The 17,477-nt window shown below is 28.2% G+C and overlaps 2 protein-coding genes across 2 annotated transcripts in view; one reads left to right on the top strand and one right to left on the bottom strand.

Moving 5' to 3' along the window:
* Positions 1–14,611, top strand: part of LOC111638334 — a 21,060-nt gene extending 6,449 nt beyond the window's left edge. The window contains exons 4-5 of the mRNA XM_023384032.1: positions 8,369–8,497; positions 14,030–14,611. Of these exons, the coding sequence (XP_023239800.1) occupies positions 8,369–8,497; positions 14,030–14,138 (238 nt within the window). The 3' untranslated portion in view covers positions 14,139–14,611. The remainder of the gene's footprint in view (positions 1–8,368; positions 8,498–14,029) is intronic.
* Positions 14,612–14,888: 277 nt separating this feature from the next.
* LOC111638335 (39S ribosomal protein L33, mitochondrial-like) overlaps positions 14,889–17,477 on the bottom strand; it is a 21,143-nt gene continuing 18,554 nt past the window's right edge. The window contains exon 3 of the mRNA XM_023384033.1: positions 14,889–15,041. Within this exon, the coding sequence (XP_023239801.1) occupies positions 14,986–15,041 (56 nt within the window). The 3' untranslated portion in view covers positions 14,889–14,985. The remainder of the gene's footprint in view (positions 15,042–17,477) is intronic.

Genomic DNA, 17,477 nt, shown 5'->3' on the forward strand with positions numbered 1-17,477 from the left:
TTAGTGTTTGTAGCCAAAAATTTTCTATAAAGTAGCCCAAAGGTAGCCAATTCAAAAATTTCCTTTTTATTTCCTTTAAAAGGAAAATTTCCTAAATTTTCCTTTTAAAGGTAGCCTCAAAAATTTCCAGGATTTGACAATAAAATAAAAAAACACCATTTGTGCCTTTCCAGCAATAACTTTCATCACAAATGTTTTCGGCCAATTTACAGGCCTGTAAACTGATTGGATGGAAATAAGGATTGCAAGACTCAAAATACATGCACACACTGTAATTTACTCTGTCGAGAACACTCATTTTATCTGCAACAAATGATCTTGCCAAGACGGACTATAAAAAATTCATTTTTCTATGTAATATTCTTGTGACCGAAGGGTCGGCACCTTTTTGGTGCCCTGTCAGGATGACACCACCACGTCTCGGCGGACATGGAAGCCGCGTTATTTAGGTCACACGAGCGGTCGCATAACGGAGCGATCAGAGTCGAGATAGAAGGAGAGACAACGCACCGGAAGTGATTTACTCAGACGCTTTTTAACGTAACAACTGTTTAATGGTTAACGATAGGCTATACATTAGGGCTGCTGTTAGATACATTTCTCGTGTTTGATAGTATTAAGATATTACGTTGTTCCTCGATTTGAGAGAGAGAGTTTACAGAAGTTTTGCGTGGCGATAAATACCTTTTGTTTTTGCTGTCTTGATGGAGATTCTCAAGCGGTCTTGGTGAAGGGAAGAAAGTTCGGAATGTCAGTCCGGTAGAGGAACTATCCGTAAGAATGATAGAACAGTATCCGCAAGGGTGTTAGTCGATGTTTCCGATGATCTTTTTGTAGATATCCGAATAGTAAGGCCCTTAGGACAAGGTATTAGTGACAACTTCTCTTTTCGAAAGACGGGCGACGACTGCCACTTTGTTGTTGGTTTTTTCATGTTGGATTGTTGAAACGAAGATATTAGGTCAAAAGGTGCTGAGAAAGCGTTGTTATTACGCCTGAGAACTTAGCAGATGTTTAGCTCCCAGGTGTAAAAGTTGACAGTTGTCGAATGAAATTATGGCTACAATGTGAAATGATATAAACACATGAGAAGTCCGAATTCGGATCCTCACATTCTTAATGGTTATTAATTTGCTATTACACAGGATTTATCAAACTACAAATACATAAATGAAAATATGTGTGTTCTTGGTGTCAATTTATGATTTCACTCCCTTCTTAGAGTGAATTCTATATGTACTTGGTGATTTTGTTTTTACCTTTTTAAGGTTTTTTTAGGGGGTAAAATTATCAGGAAACTTAAGAAAAGTAGATTGTGGGTGCACAATTGGGTTACCATTATCAATTTGCATCACATTGATAATCTTTCTTGCTTGTTTGTGTTGATATATTATATTAAAATTATATATTTAATGAAATTAATATTATTTAAAAAATCATTATCTGAGTTAATCGAGCAATACTACATTAATAATAAAACATAAAGCTCTTATGTCATAAAATTTTACTGCATAATATACTCCATATCTGTTTGCAACTCTCAAAATGGGACTTAAGCCACTTTCAAAATAAAAATTTTCATCATTCTATTAACCAGCTAATTTTCATTTTACAAAATCTTAGTGATTTAAATATATTATTTTTACAATTTGTTTCAAAATGAAAAGATAACATAGAAATGTAAATATTAAAATAGCTAGCTTGATTTTCTTGAAAAATGGACTTAGGCCACTTTCAAAATAAACAGCTCATGTAGTTTAAACAAATTTATTGCTTGACTTAAAGTATGTGACTAGGTCATACTAATTCATTGTCCCCCATAAACTTAATGAAATAACTCATATAGACACTTTAAGTTGAAATATTTTTAAAACTTGACTTTTTTTGCCTTTTTGTTTTATATTTATTAATTTATCAAATTTGATATAATTATCATAAAATAAGAACTACTTTTATTATTGGCTTATCATTTGTCATTGACACAATAAGATTTGCCATGAAGCTTTTCAACATAATTTGTTAAATTATTTATTCTATGCTGACTATGTTGTTAGCCTTTTTTTTTTCTTTCTCTCTGTATAACAATAATTTTAATTGTATTGTGATACTGTTGATATACTTTTTATATATTTATTGAATTTATTTAAAGACATTATTTATTTTAATTTATGATGCATTTTGTTATAATTTTATATGCTTTATCTAGCTATCAAATTTTTAACATTTTTTCTTAAAAATGTATTCATTTATTTTATATTTTCTAAACATGTTAATAAATATGATCAAGAAACTCTACTACATGTCCCAGTTTATATATATTTTTTCTTATACTAAAATATGAAATCTTATAGCAACCAAAAAAAAAATGTATTTTAATTGAAATGAATAAAATTTAAATGTAATGCATAAGTTTCTTCTAAATTTCAATATATTTTATATTCTTGTGATTAAAATTCAGCCTTATTATGCTGTGTAAGCTTAAAAAAAATTGCAAATAAACAATTTAAGCATAAAATAATTTGATTAAGTTCTAACAAGTTAAATGTTCAAAAGTACGTATATACATTTCTTTGTATTTTGTTTATCATTAGCTATCAAAACTCAATTTTTTGCTTAATTATTTGTGGTTGAAGTAACCCTTCTTAGTTATTTGTAGCTTGTGATCATATGTTGATTAAGCTTACTTTCTATAGATATATTAGTTAAAATAAACACCAAAATTTATTCATTAAAACATGTATTTATTACTTATAGTACAATACTGTATATGGTATAAGCACATACGACTTTATTCTTATAGTATAAGCACATAATATGACTAATTTTATCTTGATGGAATAAACTTTATATTATCATTTTCATAAGTTTTAAGACAATTTTTTTTCTTTTATAGAATAAATAAATTTAATTAATAAATATTGCTGTAATAAGGTATTAAACTAAAAAATAGATATAAAACGATTTTCAGTTTTGATACTCCATTAAAGTAATATGTTTTAATTTGAAAATGAGTATTGTAAAATACTTTAATATTTTTACAAATTAAAGATGCTTTAAAAGTACATCAAGATATTTATATTACAACTAGCTGCAAGGACCAGCTTAGCTGGGTTTTTATTTGTTCGTACATTTGTATGTAATATAGTTTTTATATATATATATATATATAAAAGACTGTTTTTCTAAGTAATCTAGAATCTAGCTGCAAGGACCCGCTTCGCTGGGTTTTTAAAAAGTAACGATAGTGAAGATTAAGATAATTACATTATAGCCAATCTTACCCGTTTTCACAGAATGCAAGAATTAGGTNATTTTCTTTGATAAATAAAATTTATAATTTAATTTTGTAAATTTAAAAGTGCTTCAAATATGATGTTAAAACAGGGTTTTATGTCGTTACAAGTGGGTTTTTTAACATTATCTAGTATAGTAAAATCGTGGGACCGATAAAAATTTGACGTTATATTAGAGTTGTCGTTACATCCGATGTCGTTATAATCGGGTTAAACTGTATGTGCAATATTTTTAGTTAACTATGGAACACAAACTTTCAATAAATTTGTAGAGGAATTAAAAGTAATAGAAAGCAATGCAAGAAATGGAATTTCTCTTTTTGAACATGAGAATAGTGGGCTTAGTACAATTGAACCTGAAGAACAAATTCGGTCGAATAACGAGCCCTGTTCAAATCAATCAAATAAAAACTTAAAATTCAAAACTAAAATTAAATCCAAAGGATGTCCAAAGAGAAAAACTAAGCAGACCATTTAAAAAAAAATTTAAATTTANTTTTCCAGTTTAAGAGATTTAAAAAAGTGTAAAAATAAATTTCAAAATGCAAACAATATTATATAGTAGATCTTGGGTGTAGTGGACTCTCTTCAACTCATTTAGCTATTAAAAATTATTGTATGTTTACAATACTATGCAGCAGTTCTTAAATAATAAATAAACTGTTCTGTTTTGTATTTAAAAAAAAAAATGTAATTAGAACAGTAATCAGAAATAATTAAAGAAATTATATAGCTATTTTTATGCAATAATTAATTAATTAATTAATACAATTTGGTACTAGAACTGTTAAGTACAATTTTATGCTAAATTAAATAATTAGAAATTAATGATGAATTAATTTAGAGAAATTTAGAACAAAAGATCTGAAATAGAGTTGTATTCAAAACTGCAACTGCTGAAAACTATGTAGGCAGCATTACTAATTATACTGTCTAGGTTTCTGAAGTGTGGTGTCTGTCAGTTTTCATAATGTATGATTCATATGATTAATACTGATTTTGTAATTTCCTTCTTCTTTAAGATCCTATGAGTTTTTTTAATGCCTTCCTTTCATAATGCAAGGGAGAAATTACAGCATTGATGTACCAATGTTTGATTCAAAGAATGTCAGTGTTATGTAAACATGGAACTGTGAAAAGTTTGATGATCTTAAAGGGACAAAGAAATTCTATTTAAAAAAAATGGCACTGAAGATAAGGATGATATTTTTACTATTGTATTTACTCAAATATAAGACACATTGGATCTAAGGCCTGCATCACACTGGATCAGACAAAACAGTCTTAGTCAAGATGTTTTGTCTAAAGCATTTGACAGTTTAGCATCAGACCAGACTAGTCAATGTGTCTGAAATAAAAAAGCTAATACAGGTATCCCTTGATTGATTCAGTTAATTAATCCCACAATCCTATCAAAATTGCATTAATCAAAATATGGTATCTATGTTAAGTAAAGACAGCTAGTAAAGCTGCGTAAATTAAAATTTCTGCGGCGTGTATAAAGGGTTTGCCGCAATGAATTTTGTGCATTAATCAAATGCCACATTAAGCAAGAGATACCTGTACTCAGTTATGACTAAGTTGGTAATTGTTTAATGGAGTAAAATGGTAAAACCTGATCAGAATTTCAAAAAATGAAGGACAAAATATGAAACAAACTTTCTTTGTTAAAAATTCTGCATTTTTTATCTTGCAATGTAACTTAAGAATGCTTAATGTTAATACTTTTGTGGTGCCTGCAGTACAATGAAATTACATATATAAATATATGCTTTTTGGTCATCATTTTCAAAGTCTGTACTATCATTTTCAAGCTGCAGCTTTCAGACACTAATTATAAATAAATGGTCTTTCTCGTATCTATACCAACAACTTTTTACTATCAAGTTCCATTTTGCTTGGATGACTACTTGTGCTCTTGCTCTGGCTGACAGAGCATGCGCACAACAGTCTGTCTGATACACACTTCAGAGACGATGAAGCGTAAGATACCATCGTCTTTTTGACTAATCATGACTAAAACTGGCTCAAGCAAGACAACTGATCCACTGTATGGCATCCCCTTCAATACAATGAAAACACCATCGTTTTACTCTGTTTCAGATGGTTTTGTCTTGTCTCAATGTAACTAAGACTGTTTTGTCTGATCCAGTGAGATACATCTTAATTTTTACATGCTCACCCATGAATCTTTTTGGGGAAAAAAAACTTGAAACAAAGTTATGTTAGCAGAACTGATTCTATTGACACAAATTTGTTCAGTATTTATTGGAAGTAAAATAAATTATATCACTGTCTTAAATGATATTAAAGTTGAAAACCATTTCACCTTTTGTTTTAGGCTCTTCTGAATCTATATTTGGATTCTGTGCTTACATCTTCCCACATGCAGTCACACTCAGTGTCATTTAAAAAGCATCAGAAATGTAACATTTCTTGGAAGATTTCTGCATTAAGTATTTGGGATTTCTGTCCAAGTACTTAAGACATTGCTGTAAATTAATAGTAACAAGATTGAGCTAAATTGACCTAAAAAATTTTCTACTGGTCATATAAAATCATTAAAATGATGCAATTAGTAACTTATAGTGAGAGAGAAATAAAATATACCTTATTTTCAGATACTAAAACCTGAAAAAAAAATGCATTTTACATTCAAATAAATACAGTAATACAGTGGTTTTCAAACTTTCTATACCTCTGCCCCCTCTTTTTCAGAAAAAATATTGTTGTGCCCTCCTCAATTTTCATAACAATCTAATTTTGTAAATACTGTCCTTATAATTTATTCAATGGCCTGCCTACAAAACAATATTAAACCTTATTAAATAAAATATATTCTTTGCCCGGGCTCGACTCTTGTCACAACATTTCAGCAAGATGGATTTTTAGCATTTGTATCCAAGTCGTTCAGATGAGGGTTGTAGACATTACCGTTTAGGCATAACCATTTTTCTGATTCATTTTTTACGTCGATTTGACATTTTTGTTGTTTGTATTAAAAAATGATAATTTGATGAATACACCCCTTGCAATAGTCTCATGCCTCACAGGTTGTAAAACACTGCAGTAATGTATATGGTAAACATGTAATCTACTGCACTGTCTATTTAACAGAGATTTTGGGGGATAGTAATGATAAAAAATTAAAATAATTGAGCAGACACTGTAATCTGTAAAGGTAAAAATACATTAATAATGTGCAAGCAATAAAAAAAAAGCTATTTTTTATGTTACCTGGTAGTTTATAAAAAGTGCACTGCAGTTTCCACAAGTACTTAGTTTTGTTAAAGTACAAGAAGATATTTTTAATTTCTAACAGTGATTAAGAAATTGTAGATATTGTATTAACTCCATTTGAGCAGATTGAAACATGAAGCTATCAAAAAATGATAATTTCTTAACAGCAATTTTCTGTGTTACTTTTAAATTCTATGTAATACCCTGATCTGTTAGTTATCAAAGTAGTATTTGGTTGTGAACATTCAAGGTTAATTGATGTTAAATTAATTAATTAAGGTTGATTTTTGTGGCCTATGTAATTATCAGTGATGATAAACATCTTTCAGTTTTCATGTTAATTAACTTTTTGTTCTTTCTATATAATATGTCTCTGTAATCCAAACAAATTTGGTAGACAGACTCACAGCCAAACTTTAAGTTAGGAACTCACTTTTATTTTTAAAAAAATGACAAATGCATTTCAGGTTGGTACGTGCATCCAACCCCTCTTCAGTGCTAATTTTTAAAAAACAATAAAAAACTATAATAATCAGTACATGACATCAAATACACTACAAAATATTTCTACGTACTTACTCTTAAAAATAAAAATTGTGTATGGGCTACCAACACATCTAAACACCAACACCTGTTTTTCATCTTAGAATTATCGTACAAGCTTAAAGAGCACTTGAAGTGTTTGCATAACATCACTTCTAAAAACAAATTATTTTATGACTATTTTGTAGAATTAACAAAGGTATACAAAAACAATATATTACATACTGTTAAAATATGTATTTTGATATAAATAGTATACGAACAATCCACAAAACACTTAGCAAAACATTAGCACCCTTCTTCTAATCAATCGCAATAATTTCGTTTTTTATTTCTATGTAACGCCCTCTATCATTTTGTACCAGCGAGAATCTATTTGCATACCATCGGAAATATTTATTAAATTGTTATTTTGGTTTTTCTTTATTTCTAAGTGTTCTTTGAATTTACGTTTATATGTGTCTTTTTCATGATGTAAAATTTTAATATTATTGTGATTAATTTTACAATTATTATTTTCCGTGTGTTCATACCATGGGGAATTTTTATATTTTAACTGAATAGCCGCTTCATGTTCCTTTATTCTTACATCTAATACACGACCAGTTTCTCCTATATACCTACATGGGTTCAGACAATTACATTCTAATTTATATACGACACCTGTCTTTTTTAGAGGATCTATATTATCATGGTTACTTCTGTTAACATATTTAGAAACATTATTTGAAATCTTATTGGTCAAAGATGGGGCCAAACATATCATATCTTTCTTAAGAATTTTACTGAAATTTTCAAATATATCTTTTATGTATGGGAATATTTTATGTTTTTTCATATTTATATTTTGTATTTTTATATTCTTAAAAAATAGATATAATACAAAATATAAATATGAAAAAACGTATAAAATATTCCCAAGTTATTATGTTCGAACTATGCTAATCATTTTTGTTAATTTAAACAGTAAATGTTTTGTTATTCTTTTTGGTCTATGATGAATTTTGGTGTTTTTGTATAGATGCTCTATATTTAAGATTTTTGATTGAAAATGACAAATTTTTCAGGAACTATAATTAACAAATCATCTTTTCAGATTTCTCCCCTATTTAAACCAATATAATTATGACCACCTTTTTGATTAAAAACTTTAAATTTACAATACTTAGATGAAAATTTTCCAGAAATGCTAAAAATACTGGTTTCTTTTTAATTTATTTATATAAATAAATTAATTTTATTAAATCCAGTTTTATGATCATATATAACTGCTTGTTGTATTAATTTTTCAGATTGGAAGTAAAATTCGTCAATGGTAACCGAAGAACATTGTTTTTGCTGAAATTTTCTCTAAATCCCGAAACCCATTTAGAATTGCCAATAATTCCACATTATCTTCATCTTCGAGGCGTAAATTTCAGGTATTTTGAAATTTTTGGTTAAAAATTATTAATTCTATTAAAATGTTAAATTCTGTGTATTAAAGATTTCCTTAGTGCAATGTCTAGTGCCATTTAATCACCAGTGAATACAATGGAACTTAAGAATTTGATGAAAATACTTGAAAATACTAAATTTTTTAAACATTCAAATATATTTAAATTGGATGTCACAAATTATATTTTAAATACTTCATGAACAATATTACGATTCTTTGGCATGCATGACCAAAGTAATATGTCATATTCGGTGCCTCCATAAAACTTTTTTGATGCTGGACAGTTAGGGTGGCAGCCACCACTTTGGGAAACTCTGGATCAAATCCAGATGGGTCGAAAAACCCCAGGAATTTTTTCAGGAGACTGTCCATCCAATAAGTCGATCCCTGGTACCTCTTCACCCAGCCACCCCATCATGAGCTTGCTAAAAAAAGAGGTCCTCTTAGTGCCCACAGGACAGAAAGAGATGGGGGGAAAGGTACATCAGAAGAATATAACTAGCAATTGGCAGGCTAACTATTTTTATTTATATGTTAATTTAGTTAGTCCAAAAAGAAAAAATTTATTAATAGCAAATAACATAAACAAAAAGAATATTATATTTAATTTCAGTTGACAAATTCCTTCTAAACAATAAATTTTCAATTTTATTCTATGTAATTTAAAATTAAATATATATATTTTATCATAGATAATCTGAAAAAATTGTCATTTTTGCTTTAGTAACTGTATTCTTTAGTTGAGGTATGCCTGATTTAATTCTTTTAGTGTGAATAGTCACTGAATTTTGTGGGAAATTTGATAAAAATTGAAATTATAATTATTAACAACTTAATAAAGCAGACCCAAAATATTTTATGTAATTCTATAATGTGATTATTCAAGATGCTGCATATATGAATACTAATTTTTACCAAAGTGTCTATTTATACATACAGTATGTATATGCAATTGGCTATTTAACCCTTTTAAAGCCATGACATAAAGATGACAGTTTTAATGTTGTTTATAATTTAGGATATCCTAATTATGATATCGATTATCGAGAAATGAGAATTAAAAATAATAGCATTAAGGAAAATCTTGACAGCAAAACATCAAAATTTTATAATACATCAGTGGAAACATGTTCTTTTTCATTTTGGAATTCTTTTAGTGCACCATGTCATCATATTCTTATGATAAGAAAATATAATAATTTGGACATATTTTCAAAAACTTGCTTTCATGCAAGATAGTGCATTTTCAATTAAAATAATATAAGTATGGATACAGATGATGTAAATGTAGACATCGATGATCATATTGAAGATGAAACTTTTACTGATGATTTTGATTGTCCCAACAAAATATTATCAGATAGGGAAAAATTTAATATGGCAATGGCAATAAACAAAATACAGTTTAACCTGCTTATAACGTCATCCATGGGACCGGCAATTTTTTGACGTTATAACCGAGTGTCGTTATCTGCGGGGTCATAATTTCAGTCCCATAAAAGTATCAAGTCTGTTTAAGAATCTATTATAAAATTCATCTAATTTAATATCGTATGTATAAAAGTGCAAACTAAATATTTAAATCAACTTTATTTACATTATTATGTCTAAATTTACAACGATGTAATTAAAAATTTCAAAAATTATTTTTTATAAGAAATTTTTATTTGTCAAGTTTCGATAATGGCGGCACTTTCGGTTTTAACGCCTGGATGGTAATTTTCTCGTTTCTTGCTTATCTATCAATGGACATGAAGTCCAATATATTTCACTTTTAGGTTAAATTAATGTATATCAATTAAAAAGAAACAATAAAAATATTCACTTAAAAAAAGTCAGTTATTTTAGATTGTAGGCATTTTTCACCTAAAAATTGTTTATCAATGTCATTTTCTAAGTCGTAGATTTTGTTCATTATTTCCGATGAAGTTTTACGAGACCTGTAGAATTTGCTAAACCAGAGTCTCTGCATAATCTTTTTTCTTCCACTTTCAACTGCTTTAATTATTTCTACTTTGCAGTCTAATGTTAACGCTTTCCTTTTTAAGCTAGCCATTTTACCTGATTTGATGCTAAACTACAACACGAATATGAGAGCTATGCAGACTAACCCACTGTCACGTCGTTTAAAGGGGTGGCGCATCTCACCCCATTGAATCAGGTGGTGACAGTACCACCCACAATCGTTCTAGGAAGCGGACTCTGACCTTAGGACTGAACACAGTATTTTCTTTGATAAATAAAATTTATAATTTAATTTTGTAAATTTAAAAGTGCTTCAAATATGATGTTAAAACAGGGTTTTATGTCGTTACAAGTGGGTTTTTTAACATTATCTAGTATAGTAAAATCGTGGGACCGATAAAAATTTGACGTTATATTAGAGTTGTCGTTACATCCGATGTCGTTATAATCGGGTTAAACTGTATGTGCAATATTTTTAGTTAACTATGGAACACAAACTTTCAATAAATTTGTAGAGGAATTAAAAGTAATAGAAAGCAATGCAAGAAATGGAATTTCTCTTTTTGAACATGAGAATAGTGGGCTTAGTACAATTGAACCTGAAGAACAAATTCGGTCGAATAACGAGCCCTGTTCAAATCAATCAAATAAAAACTTAAAATTCAAAACTAAAATTAAATCCAAAGGATGTCCAAAGAGAAAAACTAAGCAGACCATTTAAAAAAAAATTAAAATTAAAATACAGAATAAAAGATAATAAATTTATTTTACTTTATTTATATACCTACCAATCTACTTTAAATTTCATTGCCTATATTTCACTGATTTAATGATACTTCATAGTTTATTGATTACTTTATTGAACAACATTGTAACTGAACTTTAATAAATAAAACTAATTATTTATAATTGTGTAGTTATTATCAAAATATTAATTGTAATATTAGTGCATAGAGTTAGTATCTGGCTGGAATATAGGAACATACAGTCAGTATGTATAAATAGCCAATTGTGTATACATACAGTATGTATAAATAGCCACGTTCAATTTTTATAGGTTGCTCAAAAAGTTTTGTGCTTCTCTATTATCTATGCATGTATTCGTATTTACTTCTAATCAATTTACTATCCACTGCCATTAAAGGGCATTAATTTGTTAGCGATATCCGATTTTTGGAATATCCCATAATTGGAAATAATTATTATTTTGCATTTAAATTTATTATAAAACTGAAACACTATTAATGTTTTTACTTCATTATTTATTTATTTTTTCATGTATGATTTTTATAAATATATTATTTAAACTTTTATTTGTGTAATTTTAGAAAATCCCAGTTGTTTTATTATTTAAAGAATTTGGAACTTTTAGTATAGCAGAATTATGAAGAGAATTACTCAACATGTTAAATGAATGATTTCTTTTTTGTGGGTTTTTCCAGAACAGGCTGCTCTATAAATTATTTTATATGAAATGATTCTATATTTATTATAACATAAATTTATAGTAATTGTAATCATTAGAATCTTATACAGGTATACCTCAGGTTATGTCGTTTTGAGTGAAGTCATTCTCAATTTTTTTTTTTTTGATCAAATGACATACATTGAAAAATAAAAATCAAGCTTATAAGTCATTTTATTCAACTTTGCCTGTCCACCACAAATATTAAGTTGTAATATCACTAGAAAAGTGTTAAAAGCGCACAAAATCATATTAAAATACATATATGTACAGTAAATGTTAATTATTTATAATATAATCATCATCAAATATGAAAATGAAAACATCTGTGACTCTGTGTTGTCGTCTTATTTAGCAGTCTTTAAGAGCTCTATATTGGCATTTTCCACAGTAGTTCCAATATCTACTGTTTGGCATTGTTGTCAACACCACTCGATATTGGTAAATTTAACATAAATTAATTTATTTTCTACTATTGCAAAATAATTTTAATAACTGTGTTTGTTATAAAATAAGATGATTTTGTAAGGTTAAATAATGTCTTAGAGCAAACCACATTCACAAATAGAGTCCGAGCTGTACTGTAAACATCACAAATTGTAAGCATGTATATTTACAAGTATGTACAGTACATACATATATTTGTAAATTTAATTACTTTTTTCCCAGTACTATATTAATTAAAAACTAAAATTTATTTGTTTGTAAGCTTAAAATAGATTCCTATTAACCATATATTATTAAAAATGCATTTATAAGTAAAATACAGGACTGGGAATGGTTATTTGTGATTTAGCCTAGTGACAAGTAAATTCAACTTAAGTCGCCTTTCCTGGAACAAATTACCAACATAACACGAGGTACACCTGCACATGAAAAAACTTATATTACACTTAGGATTCTGTAACTGAGACACACATTTGGCAGAATCTACCATCCTAGTTTCCTATTAAAGGAAAAAATGTGTGTGTGTTTGCTTTTGCATTTATCCAGATGCAAAAGAGATCTTTCCAGCATTGCATGAATATATGCTTAGCGTAAGTTAACTTAGTTTTACCACAATGCCTACAATAAATATAAATGAATTTGTTCAAAAACAGGACACATTTATGTTGCACGGTAGTTCTGTGACAATATGTAAATTTTCCAGTCTCTTCTAGATGCAAAGGTAGTGGAACAAATCATTTTAAGATGATTTAGCATAATGTGCAAAGAATCTCTGACCGTAAAGGATAAAATCCAACATTGTATATGTTAAAAATGTCTTGGTCTCGGTACAGTTGGAAAGTGCTTGTAGATTCTGCATGCTGCATCTTGTGCATTTTGTTTGTTTCCTCACAACATAATTGTTTTGCGGTAGCATTCTTGTTCATCGGTAGAATGCATTGCTATGGCATTGTACCGATGAACAAGAATGCTACCGCAAAACAATTATGTTGTGAGGTAGAATGCCATAGCAATGCATTCTACCGATTAGTAGCTAGCATAATGTTGGCTCTTTTATAAGTGGCATGTGGCAAAATCGGTGTTGTCGCTGTACAATCCGTGTAGATGGATGCAAATTAAATACTCTTACGGGTTTGAAAAATTTACATATTGTCGCAGAACTTCTGTGCAATTTACATTAATTAATTTTTAATTCATTTAAAAATAAGATGTGTGCTATTCTCCAAAGAAATTAGAAGATAAAAATTGATGCATATAAATATTGACTTATTATATAAACCTATCTGTTATAGCATTCTTTAAAGCAAGGGTGGCGAATCTATGGCATGCATGCCCAAAGTGGTATGTTGGGAGAAATCTGGTGCATATCATACAATTACTTTATTACCTGTTTTCAGTTTTACATTTATTCCAATTAAAGTGTGTGTGTTTTGTTTCTTTAAATATAGTTGTTCTAAATCCAAAACTTTGGTGCACTTTTAAAGATAATTACGCTCACTTACATTAATTCAAAAGTTTGTCATCCTTGCTGTAAAGTAATTACCAAATTGGATTTAATAAATTAAATAGCTAATATTAAATTTTTGATTATAAGTAAATTTCTTGTTTGTTGATTAAATCAGAATATCTATCTTTCAGGGAGGAAATCGTAAAAGTGTGTGAAAGTGTGTTACCCGGTGAAAATTACTTATCCAGAACAATTTGTGCAGTGGAGGATTTTTTAACCAGAATTCAAAACACAGTTTAAACATATCCATGTCAATTTGACTATTAAAATTTTGTATTATATTGTCATTTATTGTTTTTAATTAATAAATATTATTTGACGGTGTAAGTTTGTAACTATTTGTAAGTCATTAACTGTATTTATTTCGGTATCTTATGATTATTTTGTACTGCGAAGTACTTTAGTCATTTGTTAGTTTTTAATCAATTTACCATAGTCATGGATCTACATATGGGAGACATCTTGTATTGATGATGAAGAGCCATGCAATTGTCCGACTTTAGAACTTCCCAAGCACTGGATGGATGTTGCAAATTGCCTAGTTGCATCTTACGTAATGACATCGCCATATTTTGGAGAGTTATACATTTTGTCGTCACTTCCCTTTAATGCAAGTAATTTAATTTATTTCTGTTTCAATTAATTTAGTTTTTGCATGTGTTGTATTATCATTTGTTTTATCTTCAAAGTTGTTTGTTCAAATTCTTAGATTTGTAATATACCATTTGGTTTTCAAATTCTTTGCCCTTGGGCAAGATGTTAAATACCTGTAAAGTTTATTAAAAGTTCTTTTCAGTTTTCATAATATGTTTTAGCATTGTTCCCTAATCATGTTAATTTTTTATCTTGTTATCATTGAAACGTTGCATATTCTGATAAAATTACTGTGTAATGAAAGAAACTGAAGAATATATTGAAACCTTGAGGTGGATTTCTGAAGTTAAGAGGTTACTTAGATTAAAACTTTTATGAAATACAAACAGTCTTGTCTCATTTTTAATATATTTCTTGAGATTTTCTGCATTGTCTTTATTTTCAACAATTTATACATTCAAAAAACAACAAAACTAAGCAGCAAATAGTTGGATTATTCCAATAAGGGTTTTAATCTCATCTTTTCTTTGTACAGAACCCATCGTTCAACTAAGTAAAAAATAATAATAATTAATAATAAAACCAAATATTAATTTATTTAAATTTTAATTCTANATAATACAAAATATAAATATGAAAAAACGTATAAAATATTCCCAAGTTATTATGTTCGAACTATGCTAATCATTTTTGTTAATTTAAACAGTAAATGTTTTGTTATTCTTTTTGGTCTATGATGAATTTTGGTGTTTTTGTATAGATGCTCTATATTTAAGATTTTTGATTGAAAATGACAAATTTTTCAGGAACTATAATTAACAAATCATCTTTTCAGATTTCTCCCCTATTTAAACCAATATAATTATGACCACCTTTTTGATTAAAAACTTTAAATTTACAATACTTAGATGAAAATTTTCCAGAAATGCTAAAAATACTGGTTTCTTTTTAATTTATTTATATAAATAAATTAATTTTATTAAATCCAGTTTTATGATCATATATAACTGCTTGTTGTATTAATTTTTCAGATTGGAAGTAAAATTCGTCAATGGTAACCGAAGAACATTGTTTTTGCTGAAATTTTCTCTAAATCCCGAAACCCATTTAGAATTGCCAATAATTCCACATTATCTTCATCTTCGAGGCGTAAATTTCAGGTATTTTGAAATTTTTGGTTAAAAATTATTAATTCTATTAAAATGTTAAATTCTGTGTATTAAAGATTTCCTTAGTGCAATGTCTAGTGCCATTTAATCACCAGTGAATACAATGGAACTTAAGAATTTGATGAAAATACTTGAAAATACTAAATTTTTTAAACATTCAAATATATTTAAATTGGATGTCACAAATTATATTTTAAATACTTCATGAACAATATTACGATTCTTTGGCATGCATGACCAAAGTAATATGTCATATTCGGTGCCTCCATAAAACTTTTTTGATGCTGGACAGTTAGGGTGGCAGCCACCACTTTGGGAAACTCTGGATCAAATCCAGATGGGTCGAAAAACCCCAGGAATTTTTTCAGGAGACTGTCCATCCAATAAGTCGATCCCTGGTACCTCTTCACCCAGCCACCCCATCATGAGCTTGCTAAAAAAAGAGGTCCTCTTAGTGCCCACAGGACAGAAAGAGATGGGGGGAAAGGTACATCAGAAGAATATAACTAGCAATTGGCAGGCTAACTATTTTTATTTATATGTTAATTTAGTTAGTCCAAAAAGAAAAAATTTATTAATAGCAAATAACATAAACAAAAAGAATATTATATTTAATTTCAGTTGACAAATTCCTTCTAAACAATAAATTTTCAATTTTATTCTATGTAATTTAAAATTAAATATATATATTTTATCATAGATAATCTGAAAAAATTGTCATTTTTGCTTTAGTAACTGTATTCTTTAGTTGAGGTATGCCTGATTTAATTCTTTTAGTGTGAATAGTCACTGAATTTTGTGGGAAATTTGATAAAAATTGAAATTATAATTATTAACAACTTAATAAAGCAGACCCAAAATATTTTATGTAATTCTATAATGTGATTATTCAAGATGCTGCATATATGAATACTAATTTTTACCAAAGTGTCTATTTATACATACAGTATGTATATGCAATTGGCTATTTAACCCTTTTAAAGCCATGACATAAAGATGACAGTTTTAATGTTGTTTATAATTTAGGATATCCTAATTATGATATCGATTATCGAGAAATGAGAATTAAAAATAATAGCATTAAGGAAAATCTTGACAGCAAAACATCAAAATTTTATAATACATCAGTGGAAACATGTTCTTTTTCATTTTGGAATTCTTTTAGTGCACCATGTCATCATATTCTTATGATAAGAAAATATAATAATTTGGACATATTTTCAAAAACTTGCTTTCATGCAAGATAGTGCATTTTCAATTAAAATAATATAAGTATGGATACAGATGATGTAAATGTAGACATCGATGATCATATTGAAGATGAAACTTTTACTGATGATTTTGATTGTCCCAACAAAATATTATCAGATAGGGAAAAATTTAATATGGCAATGGCAATAAACAAAATACAGTTTAACCTGCTTATAACGTCATCCATGGGACCGGCAATTTTTTGACGTTATAACCGAGTGTCGTTATCTGCGGGGTCATAATTTCAGTCCCATAAAAGTATCAAGTCTGTTTAAGAATCTATTATAAAATTCATCTAATTTAATATCGTATGTATAAAAGTGCAAACTAAATATTTAAATCAACTTTATTTACATTATTATGTCTAAATTTACAACGATGTAATTAAAAATTTCAAAAATTATTTTTTATAAGAAATTTTTATTTGTCAAGTTTCGATAATGGCGGCACTTTCGGTTTTAACGCCTGGATGATAATTTTCTCGTTTCTTGCTTATCTATCAATGGACATGAAGTCCAATATATTTCACTTTTAGGTTAAATTAATGTATATCAATTAAAAAGAA

This window comes from Centruroides sculpturatus, unplaced genomic scaffold (assembly GCF_000671375.1).
Source record: "Centruroides sculpturatus isolate CEXI.00-Female unplaced genomic scaffold, Cexi_2.0 scaffold1131, whole genome shotgun sequence".
Classification (NCBI taxonomy): domain Eukaryota; kingdom Metazoa; phylum Arthropoda; class Arachnida; order Scorpiones; family Buthidae; genus Centruroides; species Centruroides sculpturatus.